General features: G+C 43.3%; 1 protein-coding gene across 2 annotated transcripts in view; it reads left to right on the forward strand.

The window, feature by feature from the left end:
* The window catches only part of zswim5 (zinc finger, SWIM-type containing 5), a 69,805-nt gene that overhangs the window by 44,500 nt on the left and 7,745 nt on the right, over positions 1–17,560 (forward strand). The window contains exons 2-13 of one of the 2 annotated variants that reach the window (XM_036138035.1): positions 3,735–3,922; positions 4,470–4,638; positions 6,660–6,808; positions 8,046–8,196; positions 10,210–10,386; positions 10,489–10,665; positions 11,058–11,204; positions 11,308–11,445; positions 13,788–13,936; positions 16,327–16,429; positions 16,528–16,663; positions 17,122–17,279. In XM_036138035.1, coding sequence (XP_035993928.1) covers positions 3,735–3,922; positions 4,470–4,638; positions 6,660–6,808; positions 8,046–8,196; positions 10,210–10,386; positions 10,489–10,665; positions 11,058–11,204; positions 11,308–11,445; positions 13,788–13,936; positions 16,327–16,429; positions 16,528–16,663; positions 17,122–17,279 — 1,842 coding nt within the window. Of the gene's footprint in view, positions 1–3,734; positions 3,923–4,469; positions 4,639–6,659; positions 6,809–8,045; positions 8,197–10,209; positions 10,387–10,488; positions 10,666–11,057; positions 11,205–11,307; positions 11,446–13,784; positions 13,937–16,326; positions 16,430–16,527; positions 16,664–17,121; positions 17,280–17,560 lie in introns of both variants that reach the window. The other variant, XM_036138034.1, reaches the window with a different exon arrangement.

A 17,560-nucleotide genomic window follows, 5' to 3' on the forward strand; every position in this document is an offset into this window, starting at 1 on the left:
CCGGGGTAATTGAAGCCTGCAGGGATGAGCGTTCTCTTTCTGTGGAAAAAAGCAGCAGAGCCAGCGAGGGGAGGGGGTGCCAGACGGACGGACTGGGAACTGTGAGTGAGCCATTTTAGACTTGATTGAAAGTGAAAAGAGCAGCGGTGTCACCGTCGCATTCATCCCGTCGGCCCGAGCAACAATGGGCTTTAACCTAACAGACGCGGGCGGAAAAGGAAAAGGGGGGCCGAGGGGTCCGAAGGCACAGGAGGGCAAGCGCCGTCAGCTGTGGGAAAGGTTTGACGCTAACCATCACCTGGCAGCAAAAAACTTGAGAAATTTCCCGCTGGTCTTTCGAGACCGGCGCAGCAGTGACTGATGGCTGACAGGATGTTATTCAGACTGCTTTGAGGAAAAGGTAGTAGCTATCAAATGCTCGCACGCTTTTAAGAACGCGCTCTCTGGGTCTCTGCTGTGTCGATTTGAGCAAGATCAAGTTCGGGGACCCCTTACACCCAGCCAGTGGTTAGCACAAACTGGCTCTAAAAGGATACATATCCAAAAAGTAGGAGAGAAATGGAAAGCAATGTCTGACATTTATCACATGAATGTGCTGCAAAGAGTGTTGAAGCTGGAGGACTCAGTGGGAGGTTGTAACACTTTGGAGGACCGCTTGTGTCCATCGCCGACAGATGCATCGGCCTCTCTTACTCCCTCTGAAGGCTGTTCCTGAACAGGGTTCTGCTCCCCCCGTCCTGTCATGCTCAGATGTCTTATTTGGTGCAAAGGACAGATTGTCATGGTCAGCAGTGAATGATTGTTCCAACAAGCGTGTGACGACGTAGGTGAGAACACCATTCGCCTCGGGGAGTTTAGTCTAGTATTATTTTCAGTTCACATCCTGTTTGTTTCATTTTAGTCATACCTCATCATTGTTCTGTAGTCTGAAAACATCTACAATACCAGGTTTATCTTGTGCGTTTCTTTATTTGGTATTGATAAGTCAATTTTTTATTTTTTTTGGTTGTCTTAGTTTTGTACATGTTGAAATGTGCTGTTTTGTAGCCTAAACACACTATACCAGGTTTATAGTGTGGTATAGCGATACCAGGTGGAACTTATAAGACTTCGGTGTGGAAGTTGTTACTGTGGGAAGAAGACTCAAGATTAACCATTTTCAGTATCTGTGAAAGTCAGGAAACACAAAAGCTGTAACTATTGACTGACTATTGAGCTGATGTGACCGCGTGAATTTCTCCAATGTGAGATCAATAAAGACTATCTTATCTTATCTTATTTTATCTTAAGAAGCTTCTCAAAAAGAAACTGTTTACTACAGAGAGATGTTAAAGGACCAGTCAACAGAGAGTCTTTACTTTGCTCCTTTAACTTTTACATTTTAGGTCATGTACCTGACTTTTTCAGTGCAAGGAAAGGAAACGACTTGTTAAAGGAGGTCAATTCAGTAACTTAACTTAAAGCTGGCCCTGCTGGATACCGGGAAGGTTCTCCTATTTTAACAAAGTTGCTCTGTTTTTAAGCTGTCAACCTCGGCCTGTTGTGGAACGTGCTGGATTTGGAAATGTTGACAGCCTAATAAAAGCTACAGTTAAAGAAAGGCTCTAGATTCTCCCTGATATAAGATGCTACAGAGTGTGTAAAATGTCAGCTTTGTAATTGCATTGTATAATTGGTTTTAAAATAGTAAAACAGTTACCAGTCACTCCCCTCAAACATTTTCATTTCTGGTTCTGACATATCTAATATTGGCTGAGTCTGGAAAGTGCAGTCGGGGACAGTATGTAACCTGGGCATGAAATACGTTTAGGAACCTCGTGTTCAAGGTAAGCCAAATGAGACGTAGGGCCTCATTTTTAAAAGCCACCCAGATGTCCCCATCAGGTCATCGTGTTGGTGTGTCAGCACCGCCACCAGTCACTGGCATGTGGTTTTGTTGGCGGCATTTTCAGCTGGCATGATGACACGTTTTTCTGTTCAGATGGTCTTTACTCATCATGACGGACTAAAATAGAGACCAAGCAGGTCGGAAAACGCAGTCCAGGGACTCCAAAGGCGCATATTTGCAGATCTACTTGTTTCTTTGCTCTTGCTTGTGGCATTACTCCACGCTGCTGAATTTCGTCCTGCTTCCTGCGTGCTGCAGAGGGTTGTTCCCCTGCACCTGTTCACTTGCATCATGGGAAAATCTCCCGCTACGACATGCACGTTGACAGAAACTGTGGAGCTGGGATGGACTTGCCAGATGGACTTGCCATCCAGTTTAAGAGGGCATGTGAGAGTAAGTCAGTGTTGGTGTTTGCTGCTAAATCGGGTTTTAGATCTGCACCTCTGCTCTGCCTAAGATGCACCTATGTTGGCTTTTTGGGTGGGCTTCATAGATGTGTGTGTCTCTAGCTGGGGAAGCAGTAGGGGGCTTGGTATGTGTGGGTTAGATTAGGTAATGCATTTAGGGAACAGATACGCTCACCTATCACAGTTGTAGATAACTTTTCTCCCTTCTTGATTTCTTTCTTTCTTCTCTTCCATTGGTCATCCCTTCTTATCCCCCTTCATACTCTGTTTCCTCATCCACACTTTTTTTTCTTTTCTGCTTGTTTTTGTCCCACTCCGTACTGAATTCTTTGTTCGGTTCGTCCTTTCTTGTCACAATAATCCCTTTTAGAGCTAGAGCTACAAAAGGTCAGCTTAGTAGGTGGTACAAGTTTTTTTTTTTTTTTTTTTTCCCGTAAAAAAATTTTCATCAAATGCCAACGAATTCCGATCTTTGTCAACAGATAGTGAGTCAGTCGCTTTTTTTTTTCCTTTTTCCTGTGATCCCTAAGCACACCCCGGCGTTGAGCGGAGGAAATGTACTTTATGCTCTGGACATGTCCCCAGTCCATCTCAGGGTCAACTAGTGGACTAGAAACGTATAAGTTAACATGCTTGGACTGCTGTAGGAAGCCAGGGAACCCCAGGAAAACCTGCTTTTCATGGCGTAGTCGTTCAAGGTACAACTTTGTCTTCAAATTTACAGGAAGACACAATTCTATTCATCTAGTAGGAGGATATTGATCATAAGTTGGTGGAGCCCAACGTCAGAGGCTGCAGGTACTCCTAAGTTTGGCTGCTTTAGCAATATGCAGATCCTCGGTTATCAGCTTTGTTAAACATAAATATGGTTACAACCTAATTCTACAGCAGGCTGGCGTATCATCTCCTTAGTAAAATGGTACTTAATAATGTATTTTACATTTATATAACATAAATCTTTTACAGTTAAAATTTTCAAAATGATTACTGGAACCCAGCAGTTAGACTGACCGACGACTCTAAAGCAAAGTATTCAGTAGCTGTTGATGAAATTGGCCAAACAGCCGGCTAAGTATAACCAATAATCCCTGATTTAGCACATAATATCATGATGCAAGCAGCTGTGTAACAGCCCAGCAGAGGACCAGAGTGAATGATCAGCCTGGTCTGTGTGTGTGTGTGTGTGTTGGGAATGTGTCACTAAGAAGATTTTGTTGCGATGGTTCATGTTGTTTGTTTCTAGCTCTCTGATTACCCTGTATTATTTCTTCTTACCTTCGTTTGGACTTTCAATACTCTATATGATGGAAAGTAGGAAAAAATAGGTTGTTTTAAAATGAGTTAGAAACAAATATGTGTTGCAAAGTGCTTTATGTAGAGAGAGTATAGGTTTTCATTAATGTCTCATGGCGTGATTTTCCTCCTCCCCGTGTCTCCAGGCTTTCACCTCAGCGGCACTGTGACTGAGCCGGCCACGGCCTCGGAACCAGAGGTGACCCACAAGGTGGCGATCAGCTTCGATCGCTGCAAGATCACCTCGGTCACCTGTGGCTGCGGGAACAGAGACATCTTCTACTGCGCGCATGTGGTCGCGCTCTCCCTCTACAGGATCCGTAAGCCTGAACAGGTAAGAAGTTCAAGCACCATTATACTGCGATGTAAGAAAGTATTCAGACCCCTTGAGTTTACTTTGTAAACTTGGTCACACAACAACCTCAGACCTGAATTGGTTTAGGTGATAGACTAACACAAAACTTTAAACTGGAGCTTAGGATATTTTTTACAGTAAAAAGTCTGAACAGTGTGGCGAATATCTGTGTTTGACTCTACTCAGGAAATGCTGAATTGAATCCAGTGCAAAGCTGGTTTTATAAAGTATCAGCCCCAACACCCAAGGCAAATGTACACAACAATTTTATATTGTTAAAAAAAATTATTTTTATTCCACTCTACAGTTATGCACTGCTTTGTGTTGGTTGGTCACATCAAATGTCAACAAGTAAATTCAAGTGAGTGGTTTTAATGTGACAAATTAAGGACAAAAGTTGAAGCGGTATAAATATTTTTTGTGCGCTTTATCTCTGATCAAAAAGGAGCAAAATGGTTTTCTGTTAGGAGTATTTTTACAAACTGCTGAATGTGTAATGCCGTCTGGCTTTTCTGCGTTTCTGCAGGTGAAGCTGCGGCTGCCCATTTCCGAAACGCTGTTCCAGATGAACAGAGATCAGCTGCAGAAGCTGGTCCAGTATCTGATCACGGCCCACCACACCGAGGTTCTGCCCACAGCGCAGAAACTGGCCGATGAGATCCTCTCCTCCAACTCTGAGATCAACCAGGTCCACGGTGAGACTCCAGCTGCTTCATTTCCAACTCTAACTGAAGTCGCCTCTTAGGTCAGCGTCGCCGTCCTGCGTTTGGACCCAATCCATCCGCTGCAGTTGGTGCAGAAGTACAGCACTTTTTCTTTTTTTTTCTTCCAAATCCTTGAAAAGTGCCTTCAGTCCAAACCGTGGCTCTGCAGAGGTATCTTCACAGCTACAGGCCAGACATGAAAGCCGTCAGACTTAAAAAATGCTGCTTGCTAGCCCACGGGCGGCCACATGTCCAGGCACCTGATTACTCTGGCGGCGCAGCAAGCCCAGGCTTCAAATGGCTCATTTCATTTCTCAGTTTTATCTTTTCCACCCCCCCACTGACAGAGGCAGGTTGGATAAATCAGAGAAAAGGGGACTTGATTGATGAAATGGACACTGGAGACGACGCAGGCAAAAGATGTGGGAAGAGGAAGGGGATGCTGCGGGGGAAGAGACCAAGGAAATGGCTTTCAGGGAAACGGGAGAAAGCAGATGAGGGGAGATGAGAGATGAAAGGGCCAGGAAGAGGATTGAGCTTAAGCAAGAGAGGAAAACCACAGCGGCTCCGCATCACGGGTACAACAACAAACCAGACGCATCCTTTTTACCAAACAAAAGTCTTTATCTCTCTGCATTTCATCCTCCTCCATAAAATGTTGACATTTTCCAACACTCGCATGCAGGAAGCCCCACGCTGTGCTTCCTGTCCGTGTTTGACAAGGGGGATCATGGGGGCTGGAGTTCAGTCAGTCCAGGAGCAAGAGCGCCTTTGATGGAGGAATGTTGCTCGTTTGCTGCTGCGCTCTCCCGGCCGGTCTGGAAACGCATCTCTGGGCTCTCTCCTCGGCTCGCTTCCTGCAGGATCAAAGCAGCTTCTCCCCCCACCGGAGCACATCTACATTTCTCCGCAGTCTTACTCTGACACACAGAGACACACGCAGCCGACCAGAAGGAGAAAAAAAAAAATGGTTTGGCTCCAGGTTCCCTCTGTGCAGGATTAGCTTAACTCAACCAGCGTTTCTGATCTGGGCTGTAGGTGAGCTGTAAGTTGAATTTAAAAGGTTTTACGGCAGCGAGTGAAAATAAAGGGTTTGAGGGTAAGATTTAAGGCTTTTCATCGTCACGCGAGATTGCATCTTGAAAGAAATGTCGGTATTAAGATCAATCCAGTTTGTATTACAGGGGGGTAGACCATACGGTCTGGTTTCTGATCGGAATGAGTCGGCCAACGGAGAGGAGGACCAGAACTTCACACTATGAAGGCAGAATAATAACCTCAGACCTCGACATCCCAAAGACAAAGCAGTAATTATAGCCTTCAGGAAATCCAAGCACCCCCACGGCCATTTTTGATACACAGCCAAGAGGTTGAGAGAGTTGAGAACTACAAGATCCTAGGTGTCCAGATCTCTGCTGACCTCACCTGCAACACACACACCCCAGGAAGTTAAAGCGCGTCCGTCTCCCTCACCAGCTGCTCACCAGCTTCTACAGGTCAGTGACAGCGAAGCCTCCTGGCGAATTGCTGCACGGTGCGGTTCTCCAGCTGCTCTCCGGAGAACAGGAAGAACCTGCCAGCGAGTGGCGGCGTCAGCAGAACACGTTGTTGGATCACAGCCGGCCTCTCTGACGGACATTTACACCTGCAGGCTAGAACAGAAACTCACCCAACACACTCCACTCCCATCTAGTTAAAGGGTCAGGACTGTAAAAAACAAATCCAGCCCACTCAAAAAAAAAAAAATATATATATATTTTTAAATCAAAAGAGTTAAAATTAATGACCTGTGTCACTGGAAGACACCACATCTACAGAAGGTAGCAAACATCCCGATTGCTGCTAACCTTTGTTTTTCATTGTGTGAAACAATGACGTGAATTCCTTTCTGTTCTGTAAACAGTTTATCTAAATGAAAATGAATTTACCTACACCAGCTTTAAAACAGCGTGGTATTCCTGCACGTGTGGATTTCTCTGCCTGTCATTCACTGTCTGCGTTCATCTCCTCAGGCGCTCCGGACCCGACCGCAGGCGCCAGCATCGACGACGACAACTGCTGGCATCTGGACGAGGACCAAGTCAGGGAGCAGGTCAAACAGTTCCTGTCCCAGGGAGGATACTACGGCTCCGGGAAGCAGCTCAACTCCATGTTCGCAAAGGTCCACACCTTTTAGTTCATACCTGTGAATCAGAATGACACTTGCAGTATGATGTTCCCTGCCAGAGTGATTATTTGTGCTCGGAAACCTGAAAGTAAACTTAGCAACGAGGGCCCTGCGGATAATGTTGAGTGTGAATGTCATCCAGCTGGAGTCTTCTTAAGGTGACCCCAGCTGATGTGGTATATTCTGCCTGAATGTACCACATCAGCTGGAAGCAACCTCACATAATTGTGAGGTGCGGGTAACAAGTCATCAAAGTATACCAACATTTTTAAAAACCTCTAACACAGAGATGGCCAATCAGTGTAGCCCTAACAGCCTGAAGAAAAATCAAGTGGCAAAGAGCCGCACAACAGAATGCCTGAACATTTTTAAAAAGGCGAACCCTCGTTTCGTGTCAGATGGTTTTAGTTCTTAAATTATTACTTGAAAATAAAATAGCTGAAAATGTCCTCAGTATCATGTAAAGCAGTCCCCTCTCTCCTGGCTTTGAGCCAAGCTGCCTCCCTGCTCCATCCTCCAAATTTACTGAAACACCAGCCTAGCATACATTTTCAGCACGCCGTCATACATGGCAGCAGCTTTACCGTGATAATCTTATACTCCCCTATGTCTACACCCAACACGTTTCTATAACACCGGCTTTCCATTTTACTGCTGAGGCACTTCTTTTCTTTAGTATTCAGAGGAATTTAACTCAGTCTTAGTTATGTCTCCCATTCATTATCATTTAAAATTACAACCCCTTGCAATCTTCATCCATCTTTTAACAGTGCTCCTACTTTGAACAAACTTTTTTTTTTTTTACTCCCTTAACTAGTTTTAGTTTTGATTAGTAAACATGCTTTGAAAAATTGTGCTCAGTGTTTTCACTTCTTTCAAGGAACTAAAGATTTCTTCAGTCAGCGGTCGGGTTTCCTCTGCAGGCTGACGCCTGGGGACGATTACGCAATAATCAGCTGATCTATGAACTAACATTTGTTGATGATACACAGAAGGGTGTTTTGGTTGGATTTCCACAATCTGTCAATATGTGTCAGTTTTATACTGATCAAATTAATATTAATAAAACAGCATTTTGAATATGTGAATGTGTTGTTTGGCAAGAATGAACGTGTCATCCTTCCTGTTTAGGTTTCGGGTCTACATCTGCTCATATGCAGCTACTTTGACTCATTAGATGGAGCGTAGAGCATATTACAAGAGTGTCTCATAAAGCTGCTGATCTTTTCAGGTACGGGAGATGCTCCGAATGCGGGACTCCAATGGCGCCCGAATGCTAACACTGATAACGGAGCAATTTATGGCGGACCCTCGACTGTCACTATGGAGACAGCAAGGCACAGGGATGACCGACAAGTGCCGGCAGCTCTGGGATGAGCTGGGTAAGAACTCAAAGAGGAACGATTGAAGCGTACAAGGCACCGTAAAGCCGTTTTTTTACGTTATTTAGGTTTAAAGGCGGTTTCAGTGGCCACTGCAGGCCACACGGCCCCCCGTCTGCAGAACCATTCGGCGATTCAGAGTCTGGTACAAATAAGCGCTCACCTGGCTGGCGTAACATGCAGGTTTCATTCAGTGGGACGCCGTTCACCCCCCCCCTCCTCCCCGGCTTCTCCTCCAGCTCTCGGCATGCGGCGAATGATAAAGGCTCACAGATCAATACTGCTGCTCAACTTCTCTGCAATCAATCTCAGCATTTAGGAGGTCAATAAGAACACTTCCCGAGCGAGCGAGTGAGATCATGACACACCCAGGAATAACAGCCAGAGGGTCAGATCCTTTTTCTGAGCGATGCAGGCGTCTGACAAGTGGCAGACCTGAGGGGGGGTTGTGTGTTTAACAAATACCGATAACCTTTTTGATCATGATGTCTTAAGTAATCTCCTTATGCAAACTCTTTTGGAGTTTGGACTTACTGAGTGTCTAAAAAACATTCTAAATCATTTAAGAAACTATAAAGTAGTTATTTTCATACATGAAAAATTGTTAATTTTAAGCTGAGTCAAAAAGTACATATTTTCATTTTGTTGATGTTTCAAAAATAAATCCTCTTTCATTAAAAATGTGGCTATAAAAATCTGTCTGATATCAGGAAAGGTAAGTCTGTTATTGTGGAACGCTGTAAAAGTATCTGTCTATCTTGAATCTTTTCAGTTTTTGCCTCAAACGTCAATATGTTATTGGGATTCATGTGATAGACCGAGTCAAACTGGTGCATCCCTGTAAAAGGCGGAAGGATCCATGCTTAGAAAAAGAAAAACCATGAAAGTCGTCTTCTTCTGCAGCCTCTATATGCTTTTCTACCTAAACTCACCTATAGCTTAGCATTAATATAGCTCCCTGTAACTTCCTGTCATCTGTGACCAGCCTCCCTGTTCCTGCTGAAAGAACCCACTCCCACAGCATGATGCTGCCACCACCATGGTGTGTTCAAGGTGGTCTGTGGTGTCGTTTTGCTACATTTTGGACACCTTTCTAACATGTTTTCTGTCCCCACTAAATGGCCTGTGAGGTTTGTTTTTTTTTAAATGGGACTTTTTAAGGCTTATTTCAGCAATGGCTCTTTTTTTTTTGCCATCTTCCATAAAGACAAGATTTGTGAAGAGCCTGATTGATGGTAGTCCTGTCAACGGATTCTGTCACCTGAGCTACGGCTATCTGCTTCTCCTGCAGCGTTTTCAGTATAAAGAGCCACTTTTGCTTCTGCTACTGAAGATAAAATTAGTCTGCCAGAGAACACCAGAATATAAGGTTCTGGTGGCCTGTTGTTTCCACTACTTTTTACAAACAAAATAAATACAACTTTTACAAATTGGGGGGAAAAATCTGAAGAATGAGGCCAGCCAAGTGAGCCCGTTTTAGAAATCAGGAAAATGAAGAAGATAAGTATGGTAGTCCATCTAATGTGCTAGTAGAAAGCACATAGTTTGAAGCTGAAAAATACAACTTGTATGAAGAACATTGGGGAACCAATGGTGTTCCCCTCTGTTAGAGATATTGTATGAAGAACATACAAAAGAACAGAATAACAGCCATCCTCTCTTACTGACAGTATAATTAGAAATGTTTCTTATTTTTGTTTCTAAGAGCCACTGTGACTAGTCCAAAGACTCTCAGGTAGCTGACCCCTGGTTCAGGTGGACAGCAATGGCTTGACAGGCTCGCTGCTGTGCTGTAATCATTTTGGTTAAGCTGGAGTTTTTATAAGCGGTTTTTATGGTAAAACAGAAAGATTTCACTGTTTATTTGTACAACTGAAAACTGAATTGATTTCCTTCCATTTCACAGTGACTCTCTGCTTTATTTATCACGTGAAGTTCCAATAAAACACATTGAAGTTTGTGACGCTGTTATACAGTAAATTACTTAATCTCCCACCTCCCCCGAATCCCCAGGTGCGCTGTGGGTGTGCGTAGTGCTGAATCCACACTGTAAAAGCGAGGAAAAGAGCGGCTGGCTGAAGCAGCTGAAGAAGTGGGGAGACATGGATGTTTGCCCGCTGGAGGACGGAAACTACGGCAGCGAGCTTCCCAACATCACCAACGCCCTGCCGCAGAGTAACCTCGCTCAAGGTCTGCACGCACGCACGCACCTATTGAAAGTTCCACTTTAGGGCTGCTTCTCCAGTTAACCCATTGGTGATGACGTCCATGACGTTACTGGTGTTACGCCAGACTCTCTGTCCAGACCGAGGCGAACGGTGTTCAGTCGAGCCGTGGAGGCCTGCGACCTCCACTGGCAGGACAGCCACCTGCAGAGGATCATCAGCAGCGACTACTACATGTCTCCATCCTATCAGAGAGAGGGCGAGAGCTTGCTCTTCAACCCACAGGGGCTGCCGCTCTGGCTAGGTGCGACTTCCTTACAAAATGATGTTTCCTGATGTTGGATTCATGAGCCGTGTGTTTATTTCCTGTTTATGCTGAGGATTTTTAGTCGTGCTTCTTGGTCCAGGGAGCTGAATAAAAGCGTTTTCCTCGAGCGACGACACATCCGTTACCTTTTCTGAACCTGACCCAGTCCACTTGCACACCAACACTCTCACACACACACCGCAGTTCTGCTGATATTAACGCCAGTATCTGCTGTAAGCAGCTTTCCAGCTCAGATCTGTCAGATTCTGCAACTTAAGCCACCTATCAGGCACCCACTGGCTTTCTGCTGAGGCTGCACCGCGGCTGTGTAAGCGCTGCCTGACTCTGCGAAGCTGTCTCACCTCATTTCTCCCCCATCCGACACACAGACCACGTCCCGACGGCGTGCGCTCGCGTCGACGCCCTGCGCTCCCACGGCTACACCAGAGAAGCCCTGCGATTGGCTGTCGCCATCATCAACACGCTCCGCCTCCAGCAGCAGAGACAGATGGACATCTACAAACATCAAAAGAAAGGTTAGAACATGGGAAGCTACAGGGAGCACTGTGGGTTTTTTTTCCAGAGGGAGTTCCTTATTGCGGTTCTTTTAATATTGGCTGCTTTATTTTCTGCTTCTAGAGCTTCTCCAGAGAAACGTCACCTCCACCACCAACCTGGAAGGCTGGGTGGGTCATCCCTTAGACCCGATTGGTTGTCTTTTTATCACGCTCACAGAAACTTGCCGCATGGACGATGACAACACCATGGACACTGGAGGTATTAAAAAACAAAAAGATAGTTTGGTGTGCCTTCAAATAGTTCCAGAAACATGCTGAGTAGTTATAAGCTTTCAAAGAACTACAAACCTCCAACTTCATCACATTAGTCAATTTATTCAACAAAATCTTTTTACTTCCTCTACTGGACTAGGTAGACCTATGCTATTTACCCGTTCCTGCTTGTCACATAAATGTGACAGTTTTGTTTTCCAGCATTATTCCTTCCCTATCCTGGGTTTAAAATAACCCAAGTACCGTGTTTTAAGTACACAAGCACAGCTAAATGATTCCTACTAACATTCGCTTCAGCAAAAGTATAAATCCCATCTTGAGTCTGCAAAGTTTAGGAATTAACGTGCACACTGCAAAAATGGATCTAAAAATAAGTCAAATATTCTTAAAGTTAGCGTATTTATGCTTGATTTGAGCAGGTAAATAAGATCATCTGCCAATGGAATGAGTATTTTGTCCCCTGAAATAAGATAATTAGACATCCTGCACTTGAAATAAGATGATGGAGATGAATTGTTCCTGTTTTAAGTCCAAAAATCTTATTCTATTGGCAAATCATCTTATTTACCTGCTCAAATCAAGGACAAATACACTCTTTTTAAGAAGATTTAACGTATTTCTAGTTCTGTTTTTGCAGTGCAGAAGGTGTAAATCCTAGCATACCTCAGCTATTTCTATTTATATTGCCGTTATGCTGCCCTGAACCATTATGCCTTTAAAATATTAGTACCTTGAAACCTTTGACACAAAGTATTGCTTTTCTTCAGTACTGATTGGGAATACGTTTGAAGGGCATGTTAAAGATGGAGTAAAAAATAATTAAAATGAATTAAAAACCTGTTTTTCTGCCCCCCTTTTTTATGTGCTGCGGACATTAACATTGTAAAAACATTCTAACATCAAAGGTTTACAACCCAGAAATATTACTTTTTGAAAGCTTTACTCCCTCTGTTCCCATTGACTGTAAAACCCATCATAGCTCAAAGTAAAGTTTTCAACAATGTGAGTTAGAACTAACCAAAACATATTGCTGTGGTTGTTCTTTGAATCTAAAATGTGTAGCAGCGCCCTCACAAAGCTCCACCCAAAGCTTCAGGCCAGATTCAAAGCAGCCTTTCTATGAAGGGGGTTTTCTGGAATATATATTTTTATCTGGGTAATCTATTTTTATCCTGGTAAGTGCTGTGGAAACGGAGGGGGCATGAAGCAGTGGTGACTGGCTGGGTTAGACTGGACACGATACTGTATTTCGTGTGTTGGTATGCGCAGAATCCCTTCACATTTGAATTTCTCGTCCTGCCCAGCAAGTTTTTTTTTTCAGAATAGAGGTTGAGGTCACTGAGCTATAGAGACTATTGACAAATCAAACCGTGCCGATTGACCACTGGCACAGCCATCTGTGTCTGTGTTGCTCATGGTGGTGATTGCAGTGTTGGCATATGGAGTAAGCGGTTCACATTTTTTGCTTGATGGTTATATTTTCATAACCCATGGAGAACAGCTTGAAACATCTGTTTAGATGGTGGGTTGACTTAGCCTTTATGTCATCCAATCAAAATACGTCTCCCCCTCAGTCTTACCAAATCAGCTGTGGAGTTGCTGGTTAGGAAGAAACAAATTGACTATACCAGAGGGGTAAAGTCTGTCAGATCTGTTAGCATTATTCCCCTCCTGAGTTGGAGGGGAATAATGCACAGCCTCCCTACCCATATATCCCTGGAATAAACAGGATTTAGGGGGGGATCTGTTGCTCAGAGGGGATTTAAGCTGAATGATGGGGCAGGGGGAGCGGGAGAGAACAAATCAACAGCTGAGGCTCCCAGGGCATCTGTTCTCACTTATACTTTGTATAGCAGTGGTGCTGGGTAAGCACTCCTTTCACAAAGCCAGCCCAAATTAGGTTATAGACATGTTTTATTCACCCTTTATTTACACACACACGCATGCATATATATATATATATATATATATATATATATATATATATATATATATATATATATATATATATATATATATATATATATACCTCTGCAGCTCAGTTATTGGTGTATTTAGATTTCACTTCCATTGTGGAAAAGTCATTTTTTCTGGTCTACCTGAACTGAAAGTTCTAAGAGCAACTCTTTATTTCACCTTTTTCACTTCTTTTGGATGATTTTTATGACTGAATTCAACATTAAACCATTTTTTTTCAATGAACAGAATACCAGCTTGAGTAGAAGAAAAACAGCATGTGATTTTAGCATTAAGATGTATTTTTTTTCCATTGCTATTAATGTAAATATTTGGACTTAATAGTCTTTTCTCCCCGTTTTCTCCAAGAAGGTGACCCCAGGCCTCCAGTCTACCACCATGTACCGGTGTGGGGCTGTCCAGACGGAGGGGAGTCCTACCTGACTCTGGCCTTAGAAGTGGCCCTGATGGGAATGGGCCAGCAGAGGATAATGCCAGAGGGCCTGTATGCCCAGGATAAGGTGATTGTTTATGTATATGTTAGCATTAAAGGCACAGCGCCTCCCAAAAGCAGTCATGCCTTTTTGTGTTTTACCACATTTTGTCGTATTACCACAACAAACTTCAATGTGTTGTAAATTAAGTGCTGAAAACAGTTGTTCCTTTTATATCCAGCCTCAACAAATTAATACTTTGTAGAACAATCCGACAGAAATTTGAGCCCATTCGTCTTTGTAAAACAGAAACGATTCGGCCTTTTAAACGTGTCCCGGCACCATGATGCTGCCACCTTCATGGTCTACCATGGTGGGTAAGGAGGTTCCTGTGTTAGTTTTTGACCACACGTATATTCTGTGTTGGCCAGAACATTTTGATAATTTTACTGTGTTGATCTATCGCATAAAATCCAAATAAACTACACAGGAATTTGTAGTCATGAAAAATCTGAAAAAGTTCAAGGGGTATATAATTACCTTTGCACTGTGCCTTTAAGACAACATGCTGAAGTTTGGATGTTTCGTTCCTCGGTTCATATCGGTGCTTTATTAAAAATATATTCACTGCATATTTAGAAAAAAAGGTTCCTGTTGAAGAGAGTGTTTCCCAGATAGAAAATCACTATAATTTAACATCAGTTGGAAGTAAATGTCAGGCAAAAAAAAAGCTTGGAAAAGGTCATGGCATTTTTCTTTTCTTGATAAACAAGCAGAAAGTCGCAGCACTTAAGTTCTCGGCGCTCTGGAATAAATCCGGGGAGCATTTCTTTGTGTAAATGGTAATCTGCTTTTGAGGGCTTAGCGCGGCTGCTGCGGACCTTTCTTAATGTCATTGGAATTAGCGACAATATTAATGTTTTAGGCAAGAATTGCATTTAAAACCAATCACATGTGTGAAAAGGAACTTGCTGTAGCTGTCTGGAATAGCTGGAATTAATTCCCTGCTGTTACAAAGTGTAGGGAGGAGTATTAAAGTGCCCTGCTGGGTTTTTAAAATATGTCTTAACTCTACTTGGCCTCACAAAAGTTTTCCTATCCCCTTCGAACTTTCACAATTCACATTATAACAGCAAACCTCTGTGTATTTCATTAGGATTTTGTAAGATAAAACACAAAGTTTTGTGAAGTGGTAGAAAAAATGATGCATGGTTTTCAATATCCTTTTTAAACATGCATCTAAAAAGTGGGATGTGCATTTGGTTTCTGTCCCCCTGAGTCAGTACTTTGTAGAACAACCTTTCATTGCAATTACAGCTGCAATGCAAGTCTTTTATAGTCTGATTCTACCCAGCTTTGCACCGCTGAGACTGGAATATTGCTTACTCCATTCTGACTGGGACCGACAGTTTATTAAGTTTTGCTCCCTAATCTAGATTCAGTTTAAACCTTTACTTTGACTGGGCCATTTTAACACATACATGTGATTTCATCTGAACTGCTCTATTGTAGTTCTGGCTGTGCAGGTGAATCTCTGCCTCCAGTCTAAAGTGCTTTTCATGTCTCTAACACCTCCAGTTTTGGTCTTGGTCTCACCTTCCATATGTTTGCTCCTTCCCGTACCTGGTTTGTGTGAAACATTGGCTTTCTTCTTTTGACTATTTCCAGAAAGGTTACATTTTTGTTAGATTCTTCCACCTGAGCTGTGGATCTCTGCAGCTCCTCCAGTTATTATGTTTTTTTGGAGAAACGTTAATTTTATATTAATGCACTGCTCAAAGAGAAATTAAAGGGAAATTTTTTTTAGCCGGAGTTTAATATCAAGTTATTTAAACCTCTGGTCCGTTCATTAGTCTGTTCTGGTATTAATTAAATGAACAACAGGTTCACTAAAGGGGCAGAAATGAGACGACCCAGGACCAGGCAGGGTTCTGATGGAGGAGGCCACAGACCTTCCTCATTTTTCCCTGCTTTTGAGTAGTTTTGCATTTGATGAGGGTCAGTGTTATTACTGATAGTGTGTGTCTCTGACCTAACCAGTGGAAAAAACAGGCCGCCAGAACCTTAAATTCTGGCCTTCTCTGGCAAATGTCAGTGGAGCTCCATGCTGTCAGGCAGGGAGCACGGGATGTACTTGAGGGCATCGGCCCCTCAGGCCAACCTCAAGAGGTGCGTTTCCAATAGTTAGAGCAGGTTCACTCTGAGCTCATGTGACAACACGACTCACTCCATGTCAGTATGAATATCCAGCAGGATTTATTTCCCAATTGAGATCTAATGAGTTTTCAAAGAGTCCCCTTAATATTTTAGGTAGTGTACTTATGAATGCACGGTCAACGCTTCCTTAAAGACATTCAAATTTCACAGATAGATAATATTCCTGTAAATATTGTCTGACTGTAATATGTCCAACCTCTGTCAGGATATTTGAAGACAGCATTTATTTTATTTTCTGTTGTTGTCTCCCCATGATCCAGGTGTGTCGTAACGAAGAGCAGATCGTTTCCAAACTCCAAGAGCTGGAGCTGGACGACCTCCTGGTGCAGACGCTTCGGAAGCAGGCCATACAGCTGCTAGAGGGTACGTCTAACACAGCCCGTCTTCACATATGTTTATGGGGCAGATTGTGCAAGTCAAAATAAATATGACCCAATAATTTGTCTCCCTCTTGGTTTCAGCTGGTCCGTTCAGCGGCCTGGGAGAAATCATCCACAGAGAAAGCGTGCCCATGCACACCTTTGCCAAATATCTCTTCTCGGCTCTGCTGCCACACGACGCAGACCTGGCTTATAAAGTCGCTCTCCGTGCCATGAGGTCAGATATTGTTTCAGTGCTACATGATATACGGCTGAAGTCCTGTGTAAGCATGGAGATTCTCACTGGAGAAAAGCCTTAAGTACACAAAAATAGATAACATGATACAATTGGCCTTATTAAAATTAGGAACAAATACTTATTTACCATACTGCAGCTAAACTAATAGAAAATGATTGTTGCAGTTTTGTTGGTTTATAACATTTATTTATGCTTTTGAATGTTAAATGTTATAATTTTTATTTGGTGCTGGCACTGGTAACATGTAGAAACGGCCTAAGTTGTTTTGCTGTTAAGTTAGCAGCAACGCTTCTTTCAGCCAGCTGACCAGCAGTGGGCCAGCGCCAGGTGGAGAAGAGGATGTGCTTAGTGAAAATCCTGTTTAATATTGACATAAGCGCTGCAGTACGTGTCTTCTATACGTCCAAATCATGTCTCCCTCTTTGCTCGTCCTGCAGGCTGCCTGTTCTGGAGTCGTCGGCAGGCTCCGGGGACGTGGGGCACCCGCATCACGGGATCTCCATCGTCCCCAGCAGATACCCACGCTGGTTCACTCTTGGCCACCTGGAGTCGCAGCAGTGTGAGCTGGCGTCAACAATGCTCACCGCTGCTAAAGGTATCGCTTTGTCTTTGTACTAGGAAGGCAGTTTCAGTCGCTTTAAATAAAAACAGGAAAATTAAGTGATGCAGAGAGGAAAATCTGTGCGCTTGAAGGGGAACAGTAAGACGCTTTGTCACAACATAAAGTTTCCTTAGATAAACTACCTTGTAGTCTCAGAGAGACTGTGTTTTTTTATTATTATAAAAGGAATTAATTTCATGTCAGTCTTCTATAGTTGGGGCATCTTGATCTGTTTTCTTGTAATGGCTTTTCTGGCTGCAGTGATTAATGTTCCA

Source organism: Fundulus heteroclitus, chromosome 6 (assembly GCF_011125445.2).
Source record: "Fundulus heteroclitus isolate FHET01 chromosome 6, MU-UCD_Fhet_4.1, whole genome shotgun sequence".
Taxonomy (NCBI): domain Eukaryota; kingdom Metazoa; phylum Chordata; class Actinopteri; order Cyprinodontiformes; family Fundulidae; genus Fundulus; species Fundulus heteroclitus.